Source organism: Mandrillus leucophaeus, unplaced genomic scaffold, assembly GCF_000951045.1.
Source record: "Mandrillus leucophaeus isolate KB7577 unplaced genomic scaffold, Mleu.le_1.0 Scaffold12, whole genome shotgun sequence".
Taxonomy (NCBI): domain Eukaryota; kingdom Metazoa; phylum Chordata; class Mammalia; order Primates; family Cercopithecidae; genus Mandrillus; species Mandrillus leucophaeus.
The window spans coordinates 4,831,051-4,842,849 of NW_012100320.1; the positions used below are offsets into that span (position 1 = coordinate 4,831,051).

The 11,799-nt window shown below is 44.1% G+C and overlaps 1 protein-coding gene across 1 annotated transcript in view; it reads left to right on the top strand.

Moving 5' to 3' along the window:
* MAP2K1 (mitogen-activated protein kinase kinase 1) overlaps positions 1-11,799 on the top strand; it is a 130,156-nt gene that overhangs the window by 50,475 nt on the left and 67,882 nt on the right. Inside the window, exon 2 of the mRNA XM_011968489.1 lies at positions 10,371-10,581. Coding sequence (XP_011823879.1) covers positions 10,371-10,581 — 211 coding nt within the window. The remainder of the gene's footprint in view (positions 1-10,370; positions 10,582-11,799) is intronic.

Here is an 11,799-nt window from a genome sequence, read left to right on the forward strand (position 1 = left end):
GTTGTATAGGTTTATTTTTTTCTCAGTCTTCCTACTGCTTCTTCAGCTCTGAACTGTCCCTTAATCCTTTGCCACAAAGGGACTTTTTCTCTACACTCTTGCCTCTCTCCAAGGGATAAGCTGCAATTGCTTTTCAGTGGTTCTTAGCTTGAAGTCAAGGTAGGGAGGTTCTCATTGTCTTGATCCAGTCTCAATCTTTTTTTTTTTTTTTTTTGAGACGGAATTTCGCTTTTGTTGCTGAGGCTGGAGTACAGTGGTGCAGTCTCGGCTCGCTACAACCTCTGCCTCCTGAGTTCAAGCCATTCTCTCTCCTCAGCCTCCCAAGTAGCTGGGATTACAGAATGTGCCACCAAGCCTGGCTAATTTTGTATTTTTAATGGAGACGGGGTTTCTCCATGTTGCTCAGTCTGTTCTCAAACTCCCAACCTTAGGTGATGTGCCCGCCTTGGCCTCCCAAAGTGCTGGGATTACAGGCGTGAGCCACTGTGCCCAGCCTTCAGTCTCCATCTTTAGCAGACCCTGTGAGTATAGATCTTGGGTTTGGGGTTTTCCCAGCATTCTTTCCCTTCCTCTGTATGGCAGCCAGACTTTGAGTATCTGCGGCAGGTCTTGGGCAGGAGAAAGTTTTCTGTACCTCCTTCAGCAGTAGTAGACTTTTGCTTTTTGTTAGTGTTGAGCCCAGCTTTAGGCTTAGATTCTTCATCAACTAGGGGAAGCTGTGCTTCAATACAGTCATTCTTTTGCATGGTTCCTAATGTGCTTCACTCAATTTAGCAGATTTTTTTTTTTTTTTTTTTTTTTTTTTACCTTTTCCTTGATGCTAGCTGCTTGTGCATATCACATCTTGGCCGCCTACTCTTCTTTGCTTGCTGACAGATGTGTAGGTGAGAAAAGTCTCATAGTCATTGTTCCCGAAAGAAGTTTCCAGACCCACTTCCAGGGCCAGTGACATATGCAGGAAATCAGCTGCTGCTGGGCCAGGACAGAGCTGGTCTTTTTTTTTTAGTGGGGAATGGCGGGAGACAGGGCCGGGGACGTTCAGAATTTATTTTCCAACAGACAGATAGCATCAGCAGGTACAACTACAAGAGTATTTCCATAGATGATACATTCACAAGGCATTAGTTCGACAGTGAGACAGTCACTGGTGTGTTTTGTGAGACAATATCCCACTTCACAGAGTAAACAGGTACTATTATTGTGTTCACTTACCATTCCAGAAGGAAAGGCACACCTTGCCGGGGGGGAAGAAAAGAGGGGAATCCCAAAGTAAGGTGCAACAACTAAGAGACAACACTTTGGCTACCAGTCTTGGATCCACATTTCAGTCAGGGCCTTCCATATAGAGGGGAAAGACTTTTCTCTCAGAAGTTAGGGTCTTTCTTCCTCCTTTCTTGTTAAACCTCCTTTCTTTGCTCAGTATTACATGTACAAAAGGAGATTAGAAAAAAAGGCACCACAAAACCATCTTGAACGTTCAGCTCTTCCTGCCAATACATCAACTCTTAGGTTTTAGACAGGGCCTGGGAATACTTCAGTGTTTTTTTTTTTTTTTTTTGGTTGTTTGTTTGTTTGTTTTAAGTGAAAGCAAGTTTATTAAAGCAAAGGGATAAAAGAGTGGCTACTCCATAGGCAGAGCAGCCCAGTAATCTTAAAATAGGAAAATAGACACTGTGGCTACAAAAAATAAAAAATAAATGACGTAGAAAAAGATTTCACACCCAGGACTTTCCTCTTTTGACTTCATAGCCTTCATGAGATATTCATCAAGAAGACAAAAAAAAAATCTATAATTACTTGGCATAAGTCGCACCAAGAAAATTCAACAAAAAAAATTAGCATGTGTACCTGTGATAGGAAATACACCCTTCCATGAGTTTCTTCTCAAGAATGAAAACCCAGTTCTTCAGTAGAGTAGGCACTGGCAAACTAAGTCACCTGAGATTTCCTGCTCAGGTGCCCTTCTCTTCTGGGGTTCAGGAAGAGGAAGGCATCTAAGAAGTGTGGGAAAGGACATTGGCACGCTCCGGGCAGAGCTGGTCTTTCACATTGTGGTGAAATTACTAGAAAGAAGAAAAATATGCTTGTGGCTACTCTGTGCCTGCGAAATAGGTGTGAAGCCATTAGGAGTCAGAAGACCTGGGTTCAACTCTAATAGGCACTTACTCTGTGAACTTGTGCAAGTCACTTCTCTGTAGTTTTTCTTACAGTTGAAATAGGGCGGTTAAAGTAGGTGGTCTTTAAAGTTTTGTCCAGTGCTAAAATTCTGTAATCCTAACATATCCTTCTGTAGTGTTACAAGGATAGAACTCTACGGCTAAATACCAGGGCTGTGCTTTTTTGCAAGCATAGTGGTTAGCTTCCCATGTTATATGGTTTGAAGCCCTGGTCATTACTTCTTGCCTGCATATAAACCCTATTGATGATTATCTCATCTCGTTTTTCCTTTGAGAATAAATTGTTTGTTTTGTCTTCCCAGGTCTTTGAGAATGCATAAGTTCCAGCACTAGAAGGCCCTCAGTGAAGTAACGAAAGGAGTATATACAGCTAAGGGCAATTTAAGTCAAAATGTGATAATAAGTAAAAAGTGGTTGTAGAAATTAAATGAAAGTGAAATTTTTCTTAAAAGTTGGAATCATCTAAATGCTAAATGCATATTTAATATTGTTTTGCTGTTGTAATCTAATTGGTTAAAAAGAATAACATTTGGGCCAGGCGCGGTGGCTCACGCCTGTAATCCCAGCACTTTGGGAGGCCGAGGCGGGCGGATCATGAGATCAGAAGATCGAGGCCATCCTGGCCAACGCAGTGAAACCCCATCTTTACTAAAAATACAAAAAATTAGCCAGGTGTGGTGGCAGGCATCTGTGGTCCCAGCTACTCGGGAGGCTGAGGCAGGAGAATGGCGTGAACCCGGGAGGCGGAGCTTGCAGTGAGCCGAGATAATGCCACTGCACTCCAGCCTGGGTGACAGAGCAAGACTCCATCTCCAAAAAATAAAAATAAAAAAATAAAAAAATAACATTTGATAGTATTCATTGAGCACCTACTGTGAGCTAGGTGAGTGTGGGTGAGCTCCTTTAGTCTCCTGACAACCCCATGATGTGTTTACTGTTAGCCCCATTTAACTGATGAAAAACCTGAAGCTTAAGGCTTTTAAGAAACCTCTCTGGCCAGGCGTGGTGGCTTACCCCTGTAATCCCAGCACTTTGGGAGGCTGAGGCTGGCACATCACAAAGTCAGGAGTTTGAAACCAGCCTGGCCAACATGGTGAAATCCTGTCTCTACTAAAAATACAAAAGTTAACCAGGCATGGTGGCAGGTGCCCATAAACCCAGCTACTTGGGAGGCTGAGGCAGGAGAATCGTTTGAACCCGGGAAGTGAAGGCTGCAGTGGGCTGAGATCGCGCCAATGCACGCCAGCCTGGGCAACAAGGCAAGAAAAAAAAAAAAAAAAAAAAAAAAAAAGAAACCTCTCCAACTTGACATGGCTATTCAGTGGCCAAATAGGGATTCATACCCAGATAGCCTGACTCCCAGGTTCAGGTCAAGGTACATTTTTATGTATCATAAATGCATAGTTGATGAATTCTCAGAAACCAAACATACCACATAACCAGCCTTCAGATCAAGAACAGGGCATTACTAGCACCCAGGAATTCCCCTGCTTCCCTGTATTAGGGTTCACCAGAGAAACAGAACCAACAGCAGTTGTGTGTGTGTATGTGTGTGTGTGTGAGAGGAGAGAGGGTTATCGATGTTTATTTTAGGGAATTGGCTTATGTGATTGTAGAGGTCTGGTAAGCCTAAAATCTGCAGGGGTAAGCCAGCAAGCTGGAGACCCAGGGTAGGGTTGCATGCAGTTCAAGTCCAGAGACAGGCTACCAGCAGAATTCCTTCTTTTGGGCAGGTCAGTCTTTGTTCTCTTAAGGTTTTCAACTGATTGGCTGAGGCCCCTTCACGTTATGGAGGGTAATTCACTTTAATCCAAGTTTACCAGTTTAAATGTTAATCTCATCCAAAAAACTCCTACAAAAACCAAAAACATTTTCACAGAAACACCATGGCCCAGCCAAGTTGACACATAAAATTAACCATTGCACACCCCCTCTTAGTTACTTCCCCCGAAGGGTAATCACTTTCCTAATTTATAATTGCAAAGATTACTGTTGCCCTTTTTTGAATTTTCTTTTTTCTTTTTTTTTCTTTTCTTTTTTTTTGAGACAGCGTCTCACTGTCGCCCAGGCTGGAGTGCAAATGACATGATCTTGGCTTACTGTGACCTCCACCTCCCAGGCTCTGGCAGTTCTCTTACCTCAGCCTCCCGAGTAGCTGTGATTACAAGCACATGCCACCACGCCTGGCTAATTTTTATATTTTTGGTAGAGATGGGGTTTCACCATGTTGGCCAGGCTGGTCTCAAACGACTGCGCTTAAGTGATCCTCCTGCCTCAGCCTCCCAAAGTGCTAGGATTACAGGTGTGAGCCAGCATGCCTGGCTTTGAATTTTCTATAGATGGAATGACATAGTGTATTAGTCTGTTTTCACACTGGTTTATAAAGAACTGTCCAAGTCTTGGTGACTTATAAAGGAAAGAGGTTTAATTGAATCACAGTTCTGTATGACTGGGGAGGCCTCAGTAAATGTACAGTCATGACATAAGGCAAAGGGGAAGCAAGGACCTTCTTCACATGGTGGCAAGAGAGAGAAGTGCCAGTAGGGGAAATGCCAGACACTTATAAAACCATCAGCTCTCGTGAGAATTCACTCACTATCATGACAACAATGTGGGGGAAACTGCCTCCATGACTCAATCACCTCCCTCTCTCAACACATGGGGATTACTATTTGAAATGAGATTTGGGTGGGGACATAGAACCAAACCAGATCACATAGTACATACTCTTTTTGTGCCTGGTTTCTTTCACAGAGCACATATACACAATCCTAGAATTTGATTTCCTAGGTAGTTGAAGAGCCTCTCCTAGAGTAACCTGCAGGATTGAGGTATGGGAGGATATAGAACGCCTTCCCCAAGATGTTGTCTGGGGCTATCCCTTGCCAGTGCATCTACACTGCCCAACACAGATGGGCTAGCCTGGCGTGGAATCTGGAAGTTGGTAAGCTGTACTTTTGGCACCCTCTGCCTTCCTCTTTCAGGTCCATTTTCCTTTCCTGTCTTACTACTCCCTAGACGCCTAACCCTCAATCCTCAGCCATCCATGGTTTGACCTTACAGAGACCTATGGTGCCAGTTCTCTTTGTTCTCACATTGGCCCTGTCCATTGAAGCTCCTCAGCCCCTCAACTTGAACAAGCCCCCATTCTTATTCTGTACCTCCTCAGACTACTGTCACATTGACAGATTTGGACCTCAGAGATAGACAACTTTCCCCTAACCTCCTCTCCTCCTTCCTGTATACTTTTCTTATGTGTATGGAACTGAGGACCAGAAAGGAAGGTAACTTACCCAAGATCTCACAGATGGGTAAGTAGGGTTAGAAGGCATGGATCAAGGGTTTGTATGCAGCCTTTATCTCTAGGTGCTGGTCTCTCTTATCTTGGGTCTGTCTCTTCTGCCTCTCCTTCCCTCTTTCCCTGTTACTTGACTTGTTTCCTGCCCTAGTAGCATTCCTGCTTGCCAGATGCCACAGGGGAAGGAGAACTTTACAACTCCCTGGGCTCTCTGGTAAGAACACCCAACTGCACGGGGACCCTTCCTCTCCTTCCTACAGTGATTGGTTGTCATCTTCTTTCCTTCCTTTAATGTACCCTCCTGGCAGAGGCCAGGCCTGCCATTGAGGCTAGAGCAAGGCTCAGGTTGGGAGGCATGCGATTGTGGCCTATTTCTGTTTGGTGTGTGGCAGTTTGGAGATCCCATTTCTTTTTCTGGACATCACCCCGCTACCTCCTTCCATCATTCCTTAGGCCAGCCTCTAAATTCAGTGACCGTCAGGGTTGAAAAGGGCAGTGTGGGGCCTTGAAAGGAGCTCTCTCCTAGGAGTTAGGAGACCTGCCACCAGTGAACTATTTGAACTTGTCCCTTTGGGCCTCAGTTTTCTCATCTGTAAAATGAGGGTTGGATAAGGTGGTCTTCAAGGTCCCTCCCTGGGATACATTTTATGCTGCTGCTTGATTTAAACCACTGAGCCACAAATGAAAGGTTCCAGTTGCAACAGTGTAATTAGACTTAGCAGATGGGTGAGATGAGAGGAAGGACATGTTCTTGCCCATAGGATTATCCTTTCCCACCCATTTCATTGCGCCTCCCTGGTGTTTTCAGAAAGCAAATGACAACCTTTGTTTTTCTCTGCATTCCCATTCAAACCTATAATCTTCTTTTATCTTGATGAACTTGTATTTACCGTTAGCCATGATGCAGAATTCACGTTACAGTGTGTGGTTTTATCTCTACCATGGTGAATGTGATGGAGGGTGGAGCCGATCACAGCTGGTCCTTGGAGAGAGGGCTGTGTGTGTCAGATTTATTGTGCTGGAGCTCCAGTTTTGTTTTGTTTTGTTTTTAAATCCCCAGTGTCAGTTTTGCTGATTTCAGTTAAAACTAAAGATTGTGAAGGGACACAGAGGTTCATGCCTTCTGAGTTTTAGAGATTGGTGATACAGTTGTTGAGTGAGGGCCCTCGCTCTTATATCCTTTGCTTAAAACATTTCACCTTGGAAAGGCAGAAATTAGCCTTGTTGAATATCTCCCTCTGCAAGAGGAAGAAATACTGAATACTGTTACATTATTGATTGATATCTTTTTAATGAGTACTGAATCTTTATTTCACCTTCAGATAAAATGTTTCATTTTTCATTCTCTTAAAATAAACCAAAAAAACAAACAAAAAAAAAACCTGAGTATTTTAAGAATAATTAAAGGAAAGGCACGTAGTTTCTGGATCCTGCCGTTGCTGCCTTGGCCTCTCCTCCCCTTTCTCCACTTCCCCTCCCTTCCCCTCTATGTTAATGTATAAATGTGTCAAAAATTTCATGCTTCTTCCATTAGTTTCTGTTTTGACCCACCCCAGTGAATGAAATAAGCATGGAATTGTTACTCCTATTTTACAGAAGAGAAATCCTTATTTTTTTGTTGGTTTTATTTTTAAGTTCAGGGGCACATGTGCAGAATGTGCAGATTTGTGAACATAGGTAGACCTGTGCCATGGTAGTTTTCTGCATAGATCATTCCATCACCTAGGTATTAAGCCCAGCATCTATTAGCTATTCTTCCTGATGCTCTCTCTCTCCTCCAACCGACAGGCCCCAGTGTGTGTTGTTCCCTTCCGTGTGTCCATGTGTTCTCATCATTCAGTTCCCACTTACAAGTGAGAATATGCAGTATTTGGTTTTCTGTTTTTGCGTTAGTTTGCTAAGAATAATGACCTCCAGCTCCATCCATGTTCCTGCAAAGGACATAATCTTGTTCCTTTTTATGGCTGCATAGTATTCCATGATATATAGAAGAGAAATCTGAAATGTGGCATGGTTAAGTGATTTGTCCATGGTCACATAGCTAGTTGATGAACAATTTGGGATAAGAATCCAGGACTCTTGAATACTAGTGATTTGTTATTTTGTCAACACTATTCCATCTCCAGTCCTCACCCATACACACCTGCCATTAGGAAAGTCTTTGCCACCGCAGCCTACAGTCTTTGTCATTTCTCTCCCTGGCCACCTTCTGAAAGTACAGGTCAGAAGCCAGTTCCTTAGCTGGTGGGGTGGGTTGTTAAATGGCAAGATACAGGAGGTAGAGGAGGGAGAAAGGTAGCACAAAGCCCAGACTTAGGTTTTCCTCCAGAAGGTGTAAGAATTACTTATTTCAGAGAGCCAGGAAAGTGAATAGAGTCAGCAATCCCTTTTCCTTTGCAAATTGATTGAATTTCTGTGGCAAGTATTAGCTGCAAGGTAGTGTTAATCTGCTCCAATCTGCTCCAGTAGATCCATCATCAGATTGATGTGCAAAGGAGACAGGATTGTCTCTGGTGCAAAGGCCTCTTTGTGTAGGGCACACCATCCTTATGTATGATTGAGTCCTGGTGTGTTAAATGCCTCACACTGGGATCTTACCCATGGTTGTCAGGTGCCTCCCTGGAAAGTATTGAGCTTTTTGAAGATAATATAGCATCATGGTTAAGGTGAGACATTTGTTCTCTCTGCCTGAATTTGAAACCTGGCTGTGCCACTTGGCAGCTATTTGACCTTTGACATCTTAGTTCACCTGTCTGTGCTTGAGTTTGCTCATCTGTTCCAATCGGGGTTGTGGGTTAAATGACTTAATAAATGTAAAGCACTGAGGAGAGTTACAGTGTTGTGAGGAAAGCAGTTTTTCTTCCATGCAGCCGTCCTTCCCTTCCCCCATCATGCACTTTGTGTGTGTGTGTTTTGACAGCTTTTGTAATCTGCATCTCTAGCTGGCCTGCTGAGCCCGTCAGGCAGCTGTAACCTCATTCAGGTTTTAGCCGTGGGGTCCATCTACATTTGACATGTGTTTCTAAATGTGGTCCTCAGTAAGCTCCTTTGTGGGGAGACCTGGGAGAAAGGAAACCAGAGAGTGTGCACTGTGCACCCCCAGCCACACATGTTCTGGGTTCCCACACCCTAGGGACTGGGGACACTGCAAGACATAGCTGAACCTTGGATGAAAACATTGAGTAGCTGTCTCAGTTTGCTTGGACTGCTGTTATAAAATATCATAGACCAGGTAGCTTAAACAACAATAGTTTGTTTCCCCACTGCTCTGGAGGCTGAAAGTCTAAGGGCAGGGTGCCAGCATGGTTGGGTTCTGGCAAGAGCCTTCTTCCTGGCCTGCAGACAGCCGCCTTCCTACTGTGTGCTTGCATGGCCTTTCTTTGATGTGTGCAGCGGGTGGGGTAGGGGGAAAATCAGTGAGGAAAATCAGCAGCCTTGGCCCTGCATCTTCTTTGGTACCATGCATGATGTTATTTGTAAGGCAGTGTCAGATCTCCTCATACGTGGAGAGGTGAGTCTTCGTTTCCCTGTCTTCTAGAGGTTTGGGATAGAGGGTGTGAAGGAAGAGCAGATTATGCTTGCTCTATCTTTTAAGCTCAGAACTGGGGTGTGTGTGTTGACAGGAATACCAACATGATGATGTATAACGAAGGCCTGTCTTGTCAGCTGTGTCACTCCAGCCACCCCACACGACTGTCACTGACACGCTTCACCTCCCAGTACTTCAATTTGAAACCCAATGAAATCCAGTGAAACACAGTGGAAACTCTCTTACCACCTTCCTGTTAACCAGCTCACAGGAGTGATGAACACTTTTCAGTTCCCTGGATGAAACACTCTGAGCAATGCCCACAGCATGCACTGCAGGAGGCTGCTCTCTGCCATACCCACTCGCTTCAGCACCCACTGGCTGAATTATGTGCTTACCAAGAGCCAGCTTGTTCCCAAACCCATTTGTTCAGCTGTAGCTGGTATTGTAGTTAAGTAATGTATTTAGGTATCAGATAAACTGACGAAATATAACTACAAATGAAGTGACTCCCCACCCCTCCATCAACACTAGTTAAAAGCTGTGGAAGGACTCATAAGTCCAAGTCACTAAAACACATTACTGTCAAACTAGATGAACATTAAGATTGTGGGAAATCATAAAACTCTAAAATTTTAACGTTAACCAGCTTTAATGAATCAGGAATAGGAAATTGTCGACAATGTATTATGTTCTGGTCCTTGTGAGAGGATGATGTGGACCTCTTAACCAGTGGGTCCTCTTTGGACCCTTATTCAGAGTCTTGCCCTATGTTAAAGAATGGGCGAATGAATGCATATTTATATACATTATGCAAAAATAGTAACTTTAGATATATACTTTTTATGATTTTTTGCTGTGATTTTTTTGATTAACCTGGTCCAATGTAACCTGGACCTGATTACATTGAAAATGAGGATTTCTACTGTTGTAATTCAGTTTAAAGTTGGTTTGATTTCATTTTAGTGAATTTAGGGAATTTTATTTTGTGTATGGTAAAAACAGTAAAACCAACAGTAGTGGGGCTTTTTAAACTGGAGTTTTAAAGCGAATTAAGGTGGCTCACTCTGAATTTTAGTAGGTTCTTTGGTTCCTCTCATTGACTTACAACATAGTGAGAAAGACCTAATTTTTTCATTTTATAAATAAGGAAATTGAAGCCCTGAGAGGTAAAGCATGTTGGTGATAGTCATCTGGGGTGGCTGGAGTGAAGTGGGCAGAGCCACAGTGGGAGGGGGCCTCTTCTCTAGCCTCACTCTTTGATTCTCTGTCTGGCCCCAGAGCTGGAGCTTTCCATGATAGGAGTACTTCTTTGGGTTGACTTCTCTGGTGACAGTATTGACCTGTGCTCCCTGCTTTGGAACAGGACCAACTTGGAGGCCTTGCAGAAGAAGCTGGAGGAGCTAGAGCTTGATGAGCAGCAGCGAAAGCGCCTTGAGGCCTTTCTCACCCAGAAGCAGAAGGTGGGAGAACTGAAGGATGACGACTTTGAGAAGATCAGTGAGCTGGGGGCTGGCAATGGCGGTGTGGTGTTCAAGGTCTCCCACAAGCCTTCTGGCCTGGTCATGGCCAGAAAGGTGAGTTTGCCTTGATTAACAGGTAATTGAATTATCTCTCAGGGTACCTAGAAGCCTGGGGACCAGGGTAGAAGGAAGACTGACTTTACTCAATACCTTTTTGTGCTGTTTGAATTTTTTTTTCTTTTTTTAGAGTTTCGCTCTTGTTGCCCAGGCTGGTGTGCAACCTCCACCTCCTGGGTTCAAACGATTCTCCTGCCTCAGCCTCCTGAGTAGCTGGGATTACAGGCATGCGCCACCATGCCTGGCTAATTTTTTGTGTTTTTAGTAGACAGGGTTTCTCCATGTTGGTCAGGCTGGTCTTGAACTCCTGACCTCAGGTGATCCGCTCGCTTCAGCGCCACAAAGTGCTGGGATTACAGGTGTGAGCCATCGTGCCCGGCCGTGCTGTTTGAATTTTGAATGCATGTTATTTATCAGATTATGGATAAACACACTAATGACTGTGTTAGTGTGTTAATCCCCATCCCACCTGGAAAATAATGACTCTTCTTTAACCTTCTGTGTGCTGTGGAAGGAATGCCAGGGTACCTGTTTATTGCTTATCAGGTGCTGGAGAAGCTGCTTTCATTCGCCTAGCCCCAGTGATGCACAAAACAAGGATTTCAAGTTGTTTCCCACTTGTGCTCCAGCCCTGCCAGTGAATCCCCTTTATCTTCCTGCATTACAGCATCTGAACTCGCCATCATAGGATGTACTTGTAGAGCTGGACTTCCCCTTCCTGTCTACCCTTGGTCCTCTTTTGGAATATAGCCCCTTTTGCTCCAGAGAGGTTGGGCTCTTCAATGTTTTTTTGCACATTATGTTCATTCCCGTGCCCATAATTTTTTTGTGTGTGCTCTTCCTTCTGTCTTTTCAAACAATACCCATCTTCTAGGTCCACCTCTTGTCTAGCTTATACCAGGTGCCCCAGCCCACACTGGTAACCACTGCGTCCATGTTCTCTGACACTCGCTGTCTGTGGGATTTTTTAGAAGTTCAGCCTTACTGCGTAGCTATTTAATGTGACTGTCACTTGTCTCCCCAGCTGGAACAAGGGAAAATGTTAGGGTGACATAAGGTAGCACCTTAGACTTTGGCTCAGTCTCAACCACATCAGTCTCCTGAGCTCAAGGAAGAATCTCTTGGGCAGCCTAGGTTAGCATACCTGAGTCCCTCATACCCTTCTACTTTCACAACTCTTGAGTGTGAACCAAATCCTCAAGGTCAATTTCTCTT